Below are 21,968 nucleotides of genomic sequence, written 5' to 3'. Positions count from 1 at the left end.
TGGCAATAAACTAGGTATAAGAAATGTCAACCTATGGAAGAGTTTAAATGACGGTTTTAATATCCATTTTGAATTGCTAATCATTTTGTAAAGAGGGAATGATGATCTCGAGATAATTAATATAAATATGAGAGATCGTAGATTAATTAATTATTAATAAGTTTATTGCTCTCCCCAGCAACAAAAAAATATATTCAAAATTCTCTGATTATGCGCTGTACACCAGTAAATCACCAGTGCAAAGAATTCTCGACTCTATCGCCGATATTATGAGCCACAGGTATGAGTTAGTGCGGTAGTGGTCTGGTTTCGGCGCTTTAATACGGGCCCTAGTTATACCATGCTCGAGTGCGGATTATCGTTATTGCGAGCGCACCTGTTCAGTTAGACAGGCGCGCAGTACTGCAGGCGGCCCGTCCGCCGCGGCAAGACGCGACGGCGCGATCTCCGCGCATGCGCCGTGCGCTCTATCAAAAAAATGAATTCTAGTTTCCCGCACTGTGGGTTGTACGCTCGACGCAGCTGCCGTATTTCGGCGACATTCAGACCGTGCCCGGGACGCGAGTGCTTGCGGGGTGTGGTCGTGTGATCGAGTGCTCAGAGGCACATGCGTGAGGTGTGATGGTAGCCACGAGGCCCGTAGGGCTCCGGCCGCAGCGTCGTTCGGGCTGCTAGCGGCCGCGGCATGGCGCGCCGCGCCGCCGTCCGCGCCCGCGCCTCTCTCGCACCATGAGCGACCTGCAGGCCACCTTCGAGTTCTCCGTAGAACTATACAAGTTCTACAATGTCGATCTCTTCCAAAGAGGGTGAGCTTGACTTTTAACACAATTGACCCCCGGTAATCCGACAAACGTTTCGCAGAGCAATGACGAAATATCAAATTAAAGAATGCCTACTGCTGTGGAGTACTGCCTAAGATCCCCTATAGTTCGGATATTCCTGGCAAAAGAGTACCTTGTAATCCAACATATTACAGATTATATATTATACTCTGAAGTACAAATCATAATTCATTAAATAAAAATGAAATATTCAATAGTAATATAGACATGCCTGATAACAGTGGGTGCCGGATAAGACCCCTGTCTTATCCGGTACCCACTGCAATCACAGCCTGATTACCGGGGGTCCACTTTACAATAAATCCGTCAACAGCTGTTGGCTATAACTATAGCCCCGATGGAACTAGACAAGTTTCACACATCCAATTTCATATAAGCTTTGAAAGCTTTTTATACAAGCAACAGCTGTTGGCGAACTATATCTTACATCATAATTTTGTGTCAACGATAAGAGTTGATAACATTCTAATTCTGTTTAGAAACGCCGTGTTTCAGCTAGGGCTATTTTTAGAACCGTAGTTATGGTACACGCCGCTTTGCTAAAATAACCTTTATTCGGTCGGGAGAATAGCAATAGGTTAGTAATAAATTATTGGACAACCCATTTAATTGCTTTAACTACAATGTTAAAATAATTTTCAGTTTTCCTGTCAGAACTAAAATCAATACTTACTCATTTTCTCCAACATAAAACGTTTAGTAGGACAGAAGTAAGAAGCTATTTCTTAATTATAAGCGGTGTATGGATGAAATTAAACTATTATGTTGGCCCGAAATTGCACACTAATAAATTCATTAATTTGTATATATACAATGATATCATACGATACATTAATTGGTCTATCAAGACATATCGGTTTCGCGATTCCAGTGATCTGGAGCTCTAATGCCCTGAGCTTGATATGTCTAAATAGATCCCTAAATGTACGTTAAGCCCGTTGTTATATTATACCAATCTTGTAAATTTTTCTAAACATAGCAAACATTTTCAACGTTGTGATAACGTTGTTAGTGGGCTGAACATTTCAGTAATACAGCGACGTATTCCAAAATTACATAATTATCGGAACGTCATCATTGGCCTTATTAAGATAGTTACCTCCGCAAGTACCTACATGCTTCGAAAACGACCTACCACCGAAATTGCTGGATTGCGGACTTCAGTGACGAATTATGGGTTTAAAGTAACGATTTTTGTTAGTTATAATAGTTGGGAACGATGTCTTAACTTACCCCCGTGTGTGCAGAGGAAAATTTAATAGGAAATTTAAACCTGCTCTTTTAAGGCTCAATATGGAATCCGCACATAGGTACAGTTAGTAAATTTTATTGAATCCGAACTTGGCCAGCGAACCCCTGGTGTGGTACTGTAGTGGGCCAGTAATGGGTTGAAAGTGATGACGATGATGATTGTGATGATGATGATGATGATGATAAATATGTTGATGATGACCAATAATAGTGCGGGAATTTAGCGATTCCTGTATATATTTCGCTATATGACAGTAAAATGTACTAATATGCGATTCAGTCGTTGACGGATAAGCTGCGTTAACCTCGTTAGCTATTCGTTGTTACGTAATAAAAGAACTACAATAAGTAGGTACATCATATCAACTACATACAATAAAGGACAATGCACTTTGGATTTTAACTACTTAATTGCGATGTATAGTCTAAAAAAGTCAACATTTTGATATGCTTTTCAAAAAATGTTACTTAACTAAACATTTGCACGAAGTTATGCGTAAGTAACCAACCTATTAACAGGTTTAGATTTATAACTAAGAAATGGGTAAACTTGGTATCCGAGTGAGAGGTATAAATTATTTGATTTGCATCCCAGAACATGTTTTCTTTAGTTTTTACCACAGACTCGCACGTTATTTTTCTTGTTAAAAACGAAATAAAACTGGTCAGTTAAAAACTCAATTATAATAAGCTTAAACACTAAAATAAGCAGAAGGTAAATTTGAATTTCAAACTAAACGTACTGACCTAACTAACGTAACTAAACTGGGATTTATTCGCAAAATTAATGAAAATGTTTACAAAAGTGTATAAAGCTTTAACTTTAAAAATTGCTTAGATAATGGTGTTTGTTTACTACGCTATATTTTTTTTCAGTTAAGGAAAAGTTTAATAAATTAAGTAGGAAACTCAAAATAAACATTTTCTGACTTACCCATAAGAACATATTTTTTGCCTACAGAGCATTTAATGAGGTCGGAGAGTCTATGAAGCATTTGCTATGTAAATGCGTCGCGTTGGCTAGGTTCTGGGAATGGCTTATGCACGGCCAGATACTTATTGTGACTTCAAACTAAAAGCTACAATCAATCCCTATAGAGTGAGTATTCGAAGCTATTTAGGGAGAGACTATAAAGATGGGGCGCGTACAAAAGATCCTGAAGGGTTGAGGTGCATATGAAGACACCAGCACAATATCTATGGCGATAGATGTATAGATAGGTAGATTCATTGTACACAAATTCTACACTCAATTGAAGGGGGGAAAAGTAGACACTACTTTATCATCTTTCAATTGAGTGTAGGATTAATTAGTGATAGTTGCACAATTGCACAACCATCCTATCAAATTATTCCATTATCTTTATTAACAGGTTTTATTAATATAAATGTGATTTTAGTTTACTCTAGATTTCTGTATCCGAATTTACACGTGCCACTTACAACGAGTAGAAGGTGTTTGGATCGATGACTTACTTTGGGATTTCGACCAAGGGTATAAAATTGAAAAATCATACCATTTATAGAGAACTTTAGGGTTAGCACTGCTTTTATTAATGTATAGAGTGCTGGAGCTGTTGTTGACATTTTCACCTTAGACTTTTTTTTCTAGCAAAGATACAGACTTTATGAAAATTTTGAGAATGGATAACTAAATTGTGGGCATCCCTAAAAGAATCAGAGTTAATCGAGTTGTGGAGCTAAAGCGTCAATAGGCGGGGCACGTTGTGCAAAGCACCGATGTACATCGTTGCCCCAAGGTGTAAGTTGTGACCCCGAAAAGCGCAATGTTGGTAGACTCTCTTCTAGGGGGATAGAAAACAACAAGCCAGTCGAAGTGTCGCTGGACATATGCGGCACAAGACCGTGTGTTTTGAAATCTCGTGTGTGACCGAGAAGTTTGGAAATCCTTACAATGTTATGATGAAGGTATTATAAAGGAGTTCAAACCTGGGAAACGATTGCAGAAGAACGACATGGACAATATGCCGATGTAATGCGTTCTGAATGGCTGATGATATTACTTTATAGGCAAAAAGACCTAACCTAACCTAACGACCTTAAATCGAGAGTATGTACAATAAATCCAATAAAAGTTTAATCGCAAGTTCTACCGTTAGCTGGACGATTTTTATGTCATAATCCTAACCTACATAGTATCCCACTTCTTTGCACAGGACTCGTCTCCAACGGGAAACAATAGTCGACCGTTTTTGGTCTTAGAGTTCTAGACTTGTGATCTGTACAAACAACCGGAAGCTGCCTGATCAATTAGATCATAATACTGTAAGATAGAAATGAGAACGGAAATCTGTATACGACTTTAAACCAGCAGTGGACGTAGTCAGTCAAGATTACGCCGAAAAAATGTCTGATTCCTTGTGAAGTTTCCTAACGTAAAACTAGAGTATCTTGTTGACGTTACCCAAGATTTACGTTTCTAAACTTAGTGAAGTTTGGAGGGGTTCACTAAGTTTAGAAATGTAAATCTGGAGGGAATGTGAACTTAGGGGTTTTTTTTTACGATGTACAAAGTAAGGTTTTTCCAAATTAAGAGGTCTTTTAGAAAATTCTCTAACGCCGACATGGATGTGGCGTTTACTTAGCAGCGCTAAAGTAATATGTGTACACAGTAGCTATACATATCGAAAAAACAAAAATTGGATAACATCTATGATTTGAGTAGATTTGCCTGCGTTATAAATTATTCATGACGGCGGAGGGGGCAATGCCAGTTGACAAGCCCTGAGGGCACTATTTTATATGCCATGAGGATAAAAAGTGCGTTATTAATAAAGTCTTATTAGTCATTTATTGAGTTAACTTTATTTCTTTGACAAACTTAAAAAAAAAATTAAAACTGGAGCATCCTACGGAGCCGTGACTCTTTATCACATTGATATAGTATCTATGTTGTAAGTGTATTTTATGATAAAGACACCTTTATAATTGTATCGATTTTTGAGGCAGAGGTCGTCCGGGAAGTACTTCCACCATACTTATTTCTGCCAAGCAGCATTGCAGTACTGTGGTTTCCGGTGTACCTAATTGTAGGCTTGTGAAACCTAACACGTGCTCTGTTTATAGACGTTGGTTTCCCACTTACCAACATTTTGGCCAACTGATTGGCCCGTGAATTAGTATTACTATAAAAATGAGTTGTTGTTGTAAAGGATGTACGGGTGGCAATCGCGCACCCAGAATTCACTAAGGGAAGACAAGTGCACTCGTTGCAAACCCACTTTTAATAACACTTTGTTTCAATATTTTTATCTCAATTAAAACTGAGCTTTATAAGTCTTACAACACAAAATATTCTTTGAAAAACTGATGCGTGGGCGCGGTTGAAGAGATCGCTTTATACCACATAACATAAAGTTAACACATTCCAAAGCTTTAATGTCAGCTGAATCGGTGTTGATAAAGTGCGCGAAGACCTGTATTCGCTAACTAGCAGACTGATACTATGAAATGATACGAAAGAAACCCCTGCACGTACAAACAGAATTGCCCTCTTAATTGTTAGAGGATGCAATCAAAATTGCTACTCGATAAAGCAGGGCTGCCACCCATATCCATTTAGTTCATCTCACTAGATTTTATGTAAACTGCTGGATAAGGTAACACGTGGACTCTAAACACATAGCAGTTGTTACTTAGGCATGGTTTGCTAGCTTAACATAACTTGGTGAAATTTTGACGGCCACAGTAGGTATACATTTTAGCTCAGAAAAGTAAAGGGTTCCTGCGGGATTTTTGAAAGCCCAAAATAAAAGTGGGCAAGAAAACGGTTAACGAGCAACAGCTTGTCGACTATAAATTCTGAGTACCTAGCAATCCGGAGTAAGGAATGTGTTATTTTCCGTTCTAGTGCGCTGGAGAGTACTGGAACCATCACATTGGTCCAGTTACGATGCTTTCACTAAATTATGTAAGATAAGTAGTCATATATATCTCAAACAATTATTCATTGTAAAGTCAACAGATGTTGACTTTACAATGATGAGAATGCTCGATGTCGCAGCAAAACGTGAGTAGAGAATACATTGCCGAAGATCTGTACGGTGTGGAATATAAAGATTGAAGAAACTTTATATATATTCTACTGCTTTTCGCGGAGTATAGCAAATTGAGAGAGAGACCTGACCTGAGCCCACCGCATGGTTTTATTAAGCAATCTGATAAAACTCATTAAATACCTCAAGGTTACAGTTGATACGCGAAGGGTTCCACATCAAAGATCGAGCAAAGAAGTTTCTTGTATGGATCCTTCTTTATCTTCAGTTTTATCTTAAGTTTATTTCAATTTTAATATTAATTCTGATAGCTATAAAATTATAATAAAAACAGACTTGACTTTCTAAATATGCGTATGTAGGTCTTAATTAAACCTATCTGAAATAAATGAATTCTGCGTTTAAGATGATGATGAAAATATTCTAAAACCTGTTACATTTCAAAAGAGCCTACGAATACTATAATCTGTTCTTTCGTTTAAAATATAAAACGTTGATTTGCACAGCGCAATCTTTTTTCCGTTCCCCAAAGAAGTGGAGAGCCGTTATGTGAGTTTAAGTCAATATCTCATTTAATTGCTCTGCTGCAAACAGTGCGGATTTCATTATGCCACATTTCCTTTTTTACGTGAGCCATCCACTTCACTTTTGTAGAGCCATCACGTAATTAATTGTCACGTAAACCAGTTCACTTTTGTTGAGCCATCACGTAATTAATTGGTGTATTCTTAAATGGCCGTACCCTTGTTCGCTGACTCCCAAAGTATTGAAAAGCATCTAAAACATTTAATTGTTTGTCATTTGTGATTTGACCTGATTTTCCAAAAAAATGAGAATTTTGTGTACTTTTTATGTTTAAGCAATAGTAACATACTAAATCAATGTACCACACGCTTTTCTTTCAACATTTCATTTCGAATGATTTTCTCTAAATAAAACAGCGTTCACATGTGCAGATAGATGTACAAATTATGAAGAACAAAAATCACTTTCCAGATAAACTATACAAATGCTGTGTAATTATTTAGATAATATAAAAAATATACATAAGTTCATAACAGTAAAATTTTAACGAAGTTATCTAAAGCAGATTTACGGACAAAGACGTAGATCAGAAACACAGATTAAGTATAGAAAATTTGTAACACTGCCATAGACTACTTATAAACTTCTGTAAATGGGCAAATAATAACATTACTTCAATTGTTTTTTTTTCTGTATGTGCAATAAAGACTTTCATATCTATCTATCACTTCGAATCACACTGTACAGCCAGCAAGGCATGGTTGTTTATTAAATACAGCACTCAAAAAAATACGATAAAAAGCACAAAAATACTATGAAACTACTACTTGTAACTTTCCCTCGCTAGCCCTGCTAGGCAACAACATTTCATAAAGCTCAATCTATTCCCTGTTTCCGGCCCCCGCTACGGTCAGAATGAGTCACCATCAATGGGAACATTGCGCTAATAGCCCCCCTGCAAACTGTGCGGAAACACCCTGCTTCACCTCACCAGATTGGCTAATTAGTGAAATTACGTCATTGAATTTGCTTTTATCCTGGTTGGAGACTAATTCGTAATGGTATTCATTGTTATTTTTATTTCGGTTGAGTTAACTATCTAAAAATTATCTCCGTATAGAAAATATATACTCAATAAAGACGACTATTATTATTTACTCTAACTCATATTTAAGTATTAATGGTATGTTAAAATATGTATTAGTATATTTATTTTTTATATTTATCAATAGTGTTTTTGTATTTGTGTAGTCTGGTTAAAGTATTATTATGTAGTTATTCGTATGTATGTTTTAAATAGTGTACCCCACCTATTCGTTTTTCTTCTTAGCTTTCCTAATTCTAAGGTTGCTTGGCAGAGATCGCTATTTAGCGATAAGGCCGCCTTTTGTAGCCTGCTTCATTCTTAATGTGTTTGTTCTCTTTTTATTTACTTTTTCTGAGTGGTGTGCAAATAAAAAGTATAAATATATAAATATACCTACTTACATTTAATAAAAAAATATGATTACTTTTCTCTCTCTCATAGCCGTCTTCACTAACGACGAACGAGGCAGTATGTATGCAACGCCTTATCTTTGAAGATTTCCAGACATACAACGAACGGTGGCCAATAATTTTCTATAGCAATAGCCTAAATTGTTAGGCATCCGATTTAGGTAATGCCTAGGTTTATTGAACACGTGCCTTAGAAACTTTTGTTATCTAGGGACCACGTTAGTTAAATGCAGTTTTACAACCTATAAAGATTCATTATCACATTTTACCGTTCTCCAAGGCAAGGGGCTATAACACTTATTTCCTAACTCGGGACTGTTAGTTTGAATTTCTTGACAGAAATCCCATATATCCAAAAATATCTCAAAATTTTTAGCCCCATATATCTCAAAATTTTTAGCCCCACCCACCCTGGAAATTGGCCTCGTGATGACCTCAAACGTGCTTAACCAACGAGGCATACCAGTATCTGTATTTGCTAATTAATGGTTATAGCAAAATGCATTCATTAAGTGATCGCAATCATTTGAAATGATGAGTTGTTGTATTGTAGAGTCAACATCTCTCGAGGATGCTCCGATTTCAAGAGTAAAACGTGCATAATAGAGTTCTGGAAGATCTGTGAAGTTTTTTTTACTGGTAGTGCATTTCGCTTGTTACACTACACACACGAGTACCTATCTATTAGTCCGGTTTTCGCAGAAAATAGTAAGAGTGGTGTTCATATCATATACTCGTATGTTTTTTGATGATTATTATATCAGCTGTAAGTGATAATGCTAATGACAGGGATTATCGCTGAACGTGCTCTCCAAGCTCGGGGAAGTTAAAAGCACCTCCTAAAACTACCCGCGAATTTAAGCGCATTTTTCTCATTTATTTTAAACATCCACAGGAACCGTTACTTTTTCCACGATGAAAGCTGCAAAAAAAGACTGTACAAGAGTACCACTACTCTTGTATAGCTTTTTCTGACAGAACTCGTCCCGGAAAGTACTACAATGTAAGGCAGGTTCACAGTAATGCTTGCTGTATTCAGAAGGGTGTGGTTGCCGTTGTCCCTAACTACTGGTAACTGAGGCTTACGATCAACCCCGCAGTTTGATGGGCACAGGGCGGCACTTTGTAGGATGTGCTTTTTGTATGCCTTGCGAAATGTTTCTCAGTTTATAGGCCATGGTTGCCCACTTATGACGTGGGCCATTTAGCCAAAACGCTATATTTTTATGTCCTCCGTGAAGGTTCCCCTGACACTTTTCCGGTAAGTATTCTACAATATCTAGGATGCAACCTATATATTTGCCAATATGATCAAGGTCGGGATAGTGGTTGAGCCGAACATAGGTGACAGACGAACAAACACATTTTCGTATTTATAATATTAGTCTATATATATAAAAATGTTATGCTAGTTTGTGTACGCTTCAAAAACTCAAAAAGTTCTGCACCTATCGAGCTGAAATTTTAATAGCATGAAATAAAATCCGCTTCAAGGATTGTTTTTATCTATAGAGTATTCAACTTTAAGCACATCAATGTCAGTAATAAATTAAAATTTAGTGACTGGGCTACTGTAGGTATATATAAAAGTAGGGAGAAGTTGTATGAGCTGTATGATGAAAAACAATTTAATCATACTCCAACTTTCGTAGAACACGTAAAAAAATACTCTAAAATATTTAAGAATGTTTGCACTAATGCGAAATCGCTACACATTAAATATAGTATAATGAAATCTGATAACAAAATACAAACAACCTGGAAAATAGTTAATTACGAGTCAGGAAAAACTAAATCTCGTGATGTGGATTTTGAACTTATTGTTGATAACAATAAAGTGACGTCTGACAGGGAGGTTGCTAATACTTTCGAAAACTTCTTTCAGAATGTTCCCATTTTGTTAACAGATTCTCTAAGCTCTTCACCAATAGCAGCTCAGCGTATATTGAGAGATAATGTTAAAGAGTGCAATGTTTTATTTAATTTTAAACATATATCTGCAATAGATATTGTAAAGAATTTCAGGTTATTAAAGTTGAAAAAAACCGGTGATCTGTGGGGTATGTCGGTGATGGTCATTTCTAACATTATTGACGTTATTGCCCCTTATCTAGCTGTAATTTTTAATGAATGTGTTGATATGGGTATTTTTCCGAACCTAATGAAATGTAGTAAATTAATACCCCTTTTTAAATCCGGTCAGAAAAATGACCTTAACAATTACAGGCCTATTTCAATCTTGCCAACTCTTAGTAAGGTCTTTGAAAAAATTATACTTTATCAACTTTTAAATCATTTTAATGTAAATAACTTACTTCATCCGGAGCAGTACGGCTTCACTAAAGGTCGTAGTACAACGGATGCAGGCGCAAGACTCATAAAGCATATTTACGATGCCTGGGAACGTTCGCAGAATGCCATTGGTGTTTTCTGTGATCTGTCCAAAGCATTCGATTGCGTTGAACACAAAACGTTGTTATTAAAACTAAGCCACTATGGCATCAAAAACGTTGCACTCAATTTAATTGCCTCTTATCTAAGTGATAGAGTTCAAAGGGTATGCGTAAAAGACATAAAGTCTAAGGGATCATCTGCCTTAATGGGTGTCCCACAAGGCTCAATTTTGGGTCCCTTATTGTTTCTGGTGTATATAAATGATCTGCCACACCATGTCAGGGGCACTTGTGAGATTGTACTGTTCGCAGATGATACATCTCTCATTTTTAAGACTGATAGAAACAAAGATAATTTTGACGACGTAAACCGTGCTTTGTCACATGTGTCAGACTGGTTTACTGTTAATAACTTACTTTTAAATGCAAAAAAAACTAAGTGTTTGGAATTTGTTTTGCCTAACGTAAAAAAAATTGATAAAAACATCATAATAAATGGAGAAACACTTGAAATAGAAAACTCCACTGTTTTTCTAGGAGTGACCTTAGATTGTAAGCTACAGTGGGGTACCCATATAGAAAGCCTAGCGAGTAAACTCAGCTCAGCTGCATATGCAATCAGGAAAATTAGACAGCTTACCGATGTTGAAACAGCTAGGCTTGTTTATTTCGCATACTTTCACAGTATTATGTCCTATGGGATCTTGCTGTGGGGAAAAGCTGCAGATATTGAAAGTATATTTATACTACAGAAAAGAGCCGTACGATCAATATATAAACTTGGATCACGCGAATCGCTTCGTGAAAAATTTAAACAAATAGGTATTCTTACAGTAGCTTCGCAATACATTTATAGTAATATAGTCTTTGTGAGGCAAAATATTACTCTTTATATATCAAAAGCTGAAATTAACAATCGACTTACCAGAAACGGTCATAAATTAGTGATATCTGCATATCGTCTGCGAAAGGTGCAGAACTCCTTTCTTGGGTTGAGTATACGCTTTTACAACATGATTCCTAAGGAAATTCTTGACCTACCAATGCATACATTTAAAAAATGTGTAAAAACGCATCTAGTACAGCGAGGTTACTATTCATTTGATGAATTCCTCAATGACAAGGTAGAATGGAAGCAGCCAGCCTCGCTCTCATCTCCCGCAAGATAGCAAAATGATTGTAAATGTTGATGTTGGAAAAGAGCAACTACTGAGTTTCTTGCCGGCTCTTCTCGGTAGAATCTGCTTTCCGAACCGGTGGTAGAGTCACACAAACATGCATACTTGACGTTTCAAAAGTGCTTATAAAGTAGGCCTACTTGAAATAAATGAATTTGAATTTGAATTTGAATTTGAATTTATTTTTTGCATCAGTCACATAACCGCGACCGCGAAACTACAGTTTTTTTTAACGATCGATGACCGCGCCATCTGCCGAAAGCGAGAAAACACACGCTGACATATGTAATGTATTCTTTGTTTTGTTTCTCATTTCTCAACCATTCCATAAAAATGTGCCACAGCGAAGCGTGGCAGGGTACAACTAGTATTGTATCAATTTATATATTTTTCTAAAATATTCTAAAAGCTACACCTAAAGCTTTAGTGAGTTGGGTATGACCATCATCCAATGGGATACTGACTCTTCGCATTTACCAACGTCCGCAAAACTGGTATAATCTAGACAGTATGCTTAAGTATTAAAAAATGTTTGTAAGTTAGTAGTTACATCATCTTTGATTTAGTGCTTTACGATAGAGAAAAAAGACTATTTAAAAGCGTGCGTGACCCAGTTGGCGTGTTTCGTATTATTTATACCGTAATTAAAACATTCAGTCCTATTGGTGGAAATAAATAAACTATATGGAACACGAGCCAATTTTTCAGTCACTCACCTGCGTTTTCGATGCCAATGGACGCACATTCCCCAAATAGTTATTGTGTATATAATGTGTTAAACGTTTTCACGAGTTATAACTATTGACGTGTTTTCAAACTTTCTAATTGCTTTCAACTACATTCGTTTTAAGTTCTGAAACTGGATATAACTGTTTACAAGCTTTATTTAACTCTCTTTGTCCGTACGTTTTCTGATACGGTTTATTTATTCAGCATGCCAGACTACCTATGAGGAATTTGATATCTTTTTTATATTCATTATGTATTATAGGTTTAGTCCAAAACATGACACTGACAAAAACCTATGAACTGACCTCTGAGACACATTTGAAGCGAAAAATCATACGACTTTCTTTTGAAGTAATAATAATGTGTTTTTAGTAATTTCCCTTTTACGTTTCTTCGGACACTTCGAGATAAACAAAGTGATAACAGCCTGTCCGGAGGTCGGTTAATATACTGTAAGTCGGTTATAATTTGTCGGAGTTATGGTGTAAAATCGTCAAACACTTTCATCCCCTCTCCCAAAGAAACCGAGCTTAATGTCGGGATAAAAAGTATCCTATATTACTTTCAAGAATATGTGTACAAAGTTTCATGAGGATCGGTTAAGTAGTTTTTGCGTGAAAGCCTAACAAACAAACTTACATTGACATTTATTATATTAGTAGGGATTCGTTTACTGCCAGCACGCTTTTATTAGTTATTTTTTACTCGATTGGTAAAACGAAATTGCCAGAAATAGTATGTTTTTCTTGTTTGAGGTTTTATTAGTGAATTTCGATATGAATTATCTAATAAGCACAATAAGTGTGACTGTGCCGTATTTGATGCAATTTATAACTAAAGCTTATGATGATCGGTGAACCACCACGTTTATGGGACATCTTAAGACTTTTTTCTTTGTTGTTATGTGTCATACAAGAGTGTTTGTGAATGAGTGTCATACTGCAAAAGAATAATCGCTAGAGCGTATAGTTTAAATACATTTGCGAAGTATTACGGATCCAACGCTTATACCCCGATTCCTCGTCGACACTCTTAGAAACGCTAAAGCTAGTTTAGACGACCTCCCGTGGCCAATTTAAGAATATCTGCATTTTTTTAGACGTGCTGCTAAGCCATTTAGTGTTCCGGTACAATGTCGCTTAGTAACCGATTTTTTTTTTTTTTCTATATAAATAAATAAATTAATATACTATACTATATACTACGACAATACATACATCGCCATCTAGCCCCAAAGTGAGCGTAGCTTGTGTTATGGGTACTGAGATAGCTGATAATAATTTTTTTATGAATATAATACACATAAATACTTATAATATACAGATAAACACCCAGACACTGAAAAACATTCATGTTCATCACACAAACACTCTCCAGTTGTGGGAATCGAACCCACGGCCTTGGACTCAGAAAGCAGGGTCGCTGCCCACTGCGCCACTCGGCCGTCAAATTAGGCGAAATACTTCACTTATCGAGTTGGTTTTATTTTATAGGATTCAGTATTTTGAGGAATAGAAGCCTACTACTTTTTACGGTATAATTGATGTAGTTTAATTATTATTTACTAATAATCTAAATTTTATTGTAATGAATGAGATTATGAGGCGTGCACTTTTGGATTTTCCAATATTAAGAGCTTACGCTACGTGCGCTGCGTAAACGGTTAAAGTTTCGACGAAAAATCATGTACGACAATGTTGTTCCCTTTAAAAGTTCTACAAAATAGTCCGCAACAGCATATATTATAAGGTTGATTTATACGCGGTCGAAGTCGCGAGGCACCGCTAGTAATTGATATTTAGGGTAAAATACATTAAATACCTCGTCACGTAATTTTTGTTGACTTGTCTTTCACTCTGTATATCAACATTTCAACTTCGCTTGAATTATCAAACGTTTGCAAGTAGGTACAACTTTAATATGAGAATTCGTACAATTTACTTTACTTCTATTTACTTATTTTAAGTTCAGTTCAATTTAAAGTATCTATATTCTATATACAAGTTAAATTTAACTTATTTTATGGACAGTTAAACATATATCTTTTCATAGATAGTTAACGTACCTATTACTGCTCAAAAATTTTGAAGCGGTTCTATAAAGGCAATAAATTATTATGTAACCAACCATGTGGTAAACGAGGGTTAGTCGAACTGTTTACATAATTAAGTAGCAGTGCATGTGTCGTGTTCCGGGAGCCATTTACCTATGATTGTATAGCTGCCAAAATAGTCTCTTGTCATTCATAGTAATTTATTAACGTTCTTCATACTGAATTCGTCATTTACTTCCATACCTACCCGAAGAATGCCTACGGGACTCTACTCCCTCTACGTCTGTCGACGGTCTGTCATGAACCGTGATAAATACCTAGAGTAGAAATTTTGTGTATATATTGCCGCTATAACAAAAATATCGATAATTAGTCTGTGTAGGGACAAAGCCTCTTGGTCTATTGTTTTTATACCTCTGTACTTTTTTCTTTGATGATGAATAATAAAAGAGTATCTATATATATACTCGTAGTATAATGTTAATTTACCACTTAGTGGTTCATATTACACATGCTTCTTGTGCCACTGCAACTTGCACGCATCCGTTTTTTTTTGTAAATAGTTTAAATGTCTTCTCTACTATAGAAAATATTTCTACTCACTGATACCACTCAACTCAATGCATACTAGCTACTTATATGAGATTCGCATACATACGTACACCAACCTAATTTTACATCGATATAATTACATTGCATTCCCCTCAACTCGAGTTTAGTGAGTGAAGAGAAATATCTTCCTCCTCTTCTTAGGTCTTATGGTCTTTTTACTGCTACAAGATAGCTGGCATTTAAAACATTATTAACAAGTGTCTGGTTAAATATATTTTTGCATAAAAATGTTAAAAAAAAAAACACCATTTGTCTGCAGGACAGGAAATGCACCGTTTATATAAATCTTTATATATGTATTTCTTGTGTGCGTGTGTATGTCACTGAACTCCTCCTAGACGGCTGGACCGATTTGAATGAATTTTTCGGTATGCGTGCGATGCGTATCGGTGGCACCCTGGATGGTTTAGATCACAAATCAGCCCGACAGATGGCGCTGGGTCAGTTTTTATATAAATATAAACGGTTATTAATAGTTTTGCGGTAGGATTTCGCTGCAAAATAAACAAAGGTACTCTACGCCAAGTTCAAAGTTGAAAATTAACAGCCGAGACGATGATACAAATGTATTTAATATTATTCCTTCTTAACGTGTATAGCTTGATGGTTCGTTAATTTAAGTTTAAAACCTAGTACCTACTATAGTCTATATACCTACTTAGTGACCTAATAACGTAGAAGTTACTGTAATCTCAACAACGCACTGGAGGCAGTATAAAATTATTTAAGGTAAGTTAATATACGGAAGGGTTCTACGTTACCCAATTTAAAATAGCAGTAAGATTTCGCTGTAGATGGTCATTAAATTATTAATTATTAATATGTGTTGCTCATTGTTTCTTCAGGAACTCGATTTATCAGGAAGGGTCAAAAGACACGTACTTGAATTATTTTCCTGAAATGCTTATAATATAGCGTATCCTCTATTTATATCATGAAACACGAGAAGGTTGAACACGCACTTGTATAGACGACTACGTAACATTTATGATGTTTGTGTTCCCAGTGCGGTTGCGACTTGCCTAGATATATGGTAGTATTAAACAGCCGGTTTCTAATCTAATAAAGCCTGAGCGTTCTCATGTATATACAGAGACATCTCTCCGATATCTTGGGCATTATTAATGAGCGTGGCATAACATTAGAATAGTTATGCAGTGTTCGTTATTTTAGATTAACTTTTGCCTTAGTTTTAAAAATGTATCATAACCCGTTTACCACCTACACAATTGAACACATTTACCTACTACACAATTAATAAAATTGAGTTAGTTGTAAATTAGAATTTTAATTTACCTTTACTATACAATGTATAAAAATACATTTGCTAGACAATTTATGAATTCAGTTTGTTGAGCTGTAAATCGATGAACATGTGTACAGAAACGGATAGGTAGGAACAGAGGGTATTTCAAAATAATATAACTGTTACCGAGGGATGGAAAAGTAGCTTATTGAAAAGGGCAACCAGAGTTGATTATAGAAAATATTTCTACTCACTGATACCACTCAACTCAATGCATACTAGCTACTTATATGAGATTCGCATACATACGTACACCAACCTAATTTTACATCGATATAATTACATTGCATTCCCCTCAACTCGAGTTTAGTGAGTGAAGAGAAATATCTTCCTCCTCTTCTTAGGTCTTATGGTCTTTTTACTGCTACAAGATAGCTGGCATTTAAAACATTATTAACAAGTGTCTGGTTAAATATATTTTTGCATAAAAATGTTAAAAAAAAAACACCATTTGTCTGCAGGACAGGAAATGCACCGTTTATATAAATCTTTATATATGTATTTCTTGTGTGCGTGTGTATGTCACTGAACTCCTCCTAGACAGCTGGACCGATTTGAATGAATTTTTCGGTATGCGTGTGCTAAAAAAATATAAAGAATGGAAAGGCCCAGGTATTCAGATATTCACTTCAATACCAACAATGTTCAGGATGGCACTTAGATCTTTCATTAATTAACAGTATTATTGAAGCTAAATACCTAGTTTCTCATATTAAAGTATTCATTTTATAAAAGACATCATTAAAGCCCACCAACCTGCTTTAGAGCAGTGTTGTGGGTCGGTACTAGATAAACCTGACTTCCCAAGGAGTGAAATAAAACAACTAGACTGACTCTAATACTGTATATTAGGCTTCTCTATAATTCATATTACTTGTTACCTTCAAATGACTCTACTACCAGTTCGGAATGCTGTCTTCGGCAGAGAAGACCACTGGCAAGAAACTCTACCGTTGCTCTTTTATTCAATCAATTAAAACAACTTATAAACACAATTACAACATCATATGTAATAACGCTAGGCCCTTTGATACAAGACATATTTTAAGACAGTTAAAACATAACTACTATGATCACTTATAACATCAGGACTTTTGGAACAAGTTGTTTGTATAGAGCAACCTCTGCTACATAAACTGTGTGTGTAAAATAATGCTAGGGCTCCATATATGATACCAATAAATAACCCAAAGGATGAGATATACTTATCTGATGCAACATCAGGTACAACCATAGTACCAACAACTTTTAACAACTTATCTCAACTCCATCACCAGTATATACAACTCTTGTTCCGCCACAACAGTATTTCGTTAAGTATGTCGTTTCCATTATAAATCATCTATTCCCAATTTGTAACGTTCTATCCACAATACTTTACTTAATCTTCTATTCTCAATTCATTAATTTAAATCCGTCCTCACTTTTCTTTTGCCGCCAATCTAACTTGTCAAACTCGCGTCTCCCGCCATAGATCCTATACTTTTATTTGACAGTCTACTAAAGTCCATTATTCTATTTTCAATACATTATCAATGAGTATACAAACTATTATTTGTTGATATATTTAATATAATCATCGGGTTTATCATAGATAAAGTGCTGTAATTCCCTATTTCCTAACACGGCCATTCTGACAAGTACTTCGTTCTCGAAGTACATAGGGTTATTCTTTTTAGGTATATGTATTGTATCATAAGTCTTTAGGTTCAAAGAACATCCTTATAAGTACATCATCTTATGTACACCTCTATAAAATTAGTTCAAATGGTATATAAGCATAAAAAATCATCAAATCAGTTACATTCTGTATACACTTTTATCAATAAACTGTAAACAATATTTTCATCAAAATTCAACACCATTTAACAAATTATAACAATGTAATACCTCTACCAAAGTAAAAAAAAAAAAATGATTAATTTTCAACAATGTAAATCAAAAATACTCATTTTCATTTATCTTGTACATTTTAACATGTACAATCACAATCCAAATATTTCCATCTCAATATAAATCTCAAACAATTTATCCATTTGCCTCCAGTCCAACTTTATCAAAATATACACATAATTGTATTTCTCCTCAATTCTGTTATTTGCATTGTTAGTCTCATTTAGTCACAGATGCAATAGGTACAGTCTAATAGTCAAACCAATATATACCAAAACACCAACACCCACTGGTGATATCAACAACATCATCACTCTCAAGTGATATCAATAACATCATCACCCACTGGTGATATCAACAACATCATCACTCTCAAGTGATATCAATAACATCATCACCCACTGGTGATATCAACAACAACATCACTCTCAAGTTATATCAATAACATCATCACCCACTGGTGATATCCACATCATCATCACTCTCAAGTGATATCAATAACATCATCACCCACTGGTGATATTCATATTTTTCCCACTGTCCAAGTCAAGTAATATATAAGATAAATATAAATAAATTAATATAAAAACGCTAAGATGGAATTATTTCTATTAGTTTACATCTTTTTTTTTTATCATCTCATAAAAGCCAAGGTATATTCAATGTTTGTTCAATTGTTATTTCTATTATTCAATGTTTTATTTCAATCTAAACATCAATTAAACCACCTGTTTAACAGAATATAATCTAATTATTTATAATGCAACTAATATATTTTCCTTTGCAGCAGCAACATTATTTTGTTTATAATTGTATTTTATTTATATCATTTTTAAGAACTTCTCTCAACATCATACTGAAAGATCTCTAACCTAACCTAACCCACAACATTTAAGCTGACTCCTAATTCTTTTCTTCACACAACCCAACATATAAACTATTTCATTTAGCTATTCACTAGTAATTTTCCCTATATGTATTGTTCTGATACATAATCATATTCTATTCTATTCTACCAACAAATTTTTTTTTTGTTTTGTTTTGTTTTGTTTTATGTGTATTCTTTGATATGTTCTGAATAATTTACATAATCTCTCCTATCTCGGCTTTCCTGACAAGTACTTCAATCTCGAAGTACATAGAAAAGTTCCTAAATAAAAGTTAACAGCTCAGCTAACCTGACTAGTTGCTCAATATAAACTTGAAATCTTGTATGTAATAAATAAGAATTAAAAGAAAAATCTGTTACACATTCCGTTCGGCTAACCTGACCAGTTAATTTATTTTAGCCTGGACAGACTAATAAAATAAAACTTAACACAAATTCCATTTGGTTAACCTGACTAGTTAAATAAAACTTGAAATTTCAAATTTATCAAACTTATCACACATTTTATTTGGCTAACTTGACTAGTTGGTTTATAACAAACAAAACAAATATAAATCAATTCTATTTTTGACTCCAAGTAAAAAAGAGCCACTAGGCCATACCAGTTTCAAATAATAAGTATTATCTTTGCAAAGTAGAAACAACAAAAATAAAAAATAAAAATATCACATCAATTGGTTCTCCGGACCACATATCCTTATATAGAATTTCAACAAGCATGGTGCTTTGTCTCCAGAGTGTTTCTGTTTCAGCACATAGCAGCAAAAAGTTGAGGCATCATCATAAACATCAAATTCTTTATTATGTCCACATTTGACGGGATGGTTCTAAAAAAAGTAAATCTGCATTAGAGAAAGGCATAAATTGGACATGAATAGGATCCCACTTCTGATGCTAAAAAAATATAGAGAATGGAAAGGCCCAGGTATTCAGATATTCACTTCAATACCAACAATGTTCAGGATGGCACTTAGATCTTTCATTAATTAACAGTATTATTGAAGCTAAATACCTAGTTTCTCATATTAAAGTATTCATTTTATAAAAGACATCATTAAAGCCCACCAACCTGCTTTAGAGCAGTGTTGTGGGTCGGTACTAGATAAACCTGACTTCCCAAGGAGTGAAATAAAACAACTAGACTGACTCTAATACTGTATATTAGGCTTCTCTATAATTCATATTACTTGTTACCTTCAAATGACTCTACTACCAGTTCGGAATGCTGTCTTCGGCAGAGAAGACCACTGGCAAGAAACTCTACCGTTGCTCTTTTATTCAATCAATTAAAACAACTTATAAACACAATTACAACATCATATGTAATAACGCTAGGCCCTTTGATACAAGACATATTTTAAGACAGTTAAAACATAACTACTATGATCACTTATAACATCAGGACTTTTGGAACAAGTTGTTTGTATAGAGCAACCTCTGCTACATAAACTGTGTGTGTAAAATAATGCTAGGGCTCCATATATGATACCAATAAATAACCCAAAGGATGAGATATACTTATCTGATGCAACATCAGGTACAACCATAGTACCAACAACTTTTAACAACTTATCTCAACTCCATCACCAGTATATACAACTCTTGTTCCGCCACAACAGTATTTCGTTAAGTATGTCGTTTCCATTATAAATCATCTATTCCCAATTTGTAACGTTCTATCCACAATACTTTACTTAATCTTCTATTCTCAATTCATTAATTTAAATCCGTCCTCACTTTTCTTTTGCCGCCAATCTAACTTGTCAAACTCGCGTCTCCCGCCATAGATCCTATACTTTTATTTGACAGTCTACTAAAGTCCATTATTCTATTTTCAATACATTATCAATGAGTATACAAACTATTATTTGTTGATATATTTAATATAATCATCGGGTTTATCATAGATAAAGTGCTGTAATTCCCTATTTCCTAACACGTGCGATGCGTATCGGTGGCACCCTGGATGGTTTAGATCACAAATCAGCCCGACAGATGGCGCTGGGTCAGTTTTTATATAAATATAAACGGTTATTAATAGTTTTGCGGTAGGATTTCGCTGCAAAATAAACAAAGGTACTCTACGCCAAGTTCAAAGTTGAAAATTAACAGCCGAGACGATGCAAATGTATTTAATATTATTCCTTCTTAACGTGTATAGCTTGATGGTTCGTTAATTTAAGTTTAAAACCTAGTACCTACTATAGTCTATATACCTACTTAGTGACCTAATAACGTAGAAGTTACTGTAATCTCAACAACGCACTGGAGGCAGTATAAAATTATTTAAGGTAAGTTATGTATACGGAAGGGTTCTACGTTACCCAATTTAAAATAGCAGTAAGATTTCGCTGTAGATGGTCATTAAATTATTAATTATTAATATGTGTTGCTCATTGTTTCTTCAGGAACTCGATTTATCAGGAAGGGTCAAAAGACACGTACTTGAATTATTTTCCTGAAATGCTTATAATATAGCGTATCCTCTATTTATATCATGAAACACGAGAAGGTTGAACACGCACTTGTATAGACGACTACGTAACATTTATGATGTTTGTGTTCCCAGTGCGGTTGCGACTTGCCTAGATATATGGTAGTATTAAACAGCCGGTTTCTAATCTAATAAAGCCTGAGCGTTCTCATGTATATACAGAGACATCTCTCCGATATCTTGGGCATTATTAATGAGCGTGGCATAACATTAGAATAGTTAAAAACTTTTGCCTTAGTTTTAAAAATGTATCATAACCCGTTTACCACCTACACAATTGAACACATTTA

The 21,968-nt window shown here is 35.1% G+C and overlaps 1 protein-coding gene across 1 annotated transcript in view; it reads left to right on the top strand.

Moving 5' to 3' along the window:
• Positions 1-516: 516 nt before the first annotated feature.
• LOC120630490 overlaps positions 517-21,968 on the top strand; it is a 36,861-nt gene continuing 15,409 nt past the window's right edge. Inside the window, exon 1 of the mRNA XM_039899734.1 lies at positions 517-806. Within this exon, the coding sequence (XP_039755668.1) occupies positions 730-806 (77 nt within the window). The 5' untranslated portion in view covers positions 517-729. The remainder of the gene's footprint in view (positions 807-21,968) is intronic.

The sequence above is a fragment of the Pararge aegeria genome, chromosome 16 (assembly GCF_905163445.1).
Source record: "Pararge aegeria chromosome 16, ilParAegt1.1, whole genome shotgun sequence".
Lineage (NCBI taxonomy): Eukaryota > Metazoa > Arthropoda > Insecta > Lepidoptera > Nymphalidae > Pararge > Pararge aegeria.
Note: the sequence above shows the minus strand (reverse complement) of the source record. Positions and strands in the feature narration are given on the sequence as shown.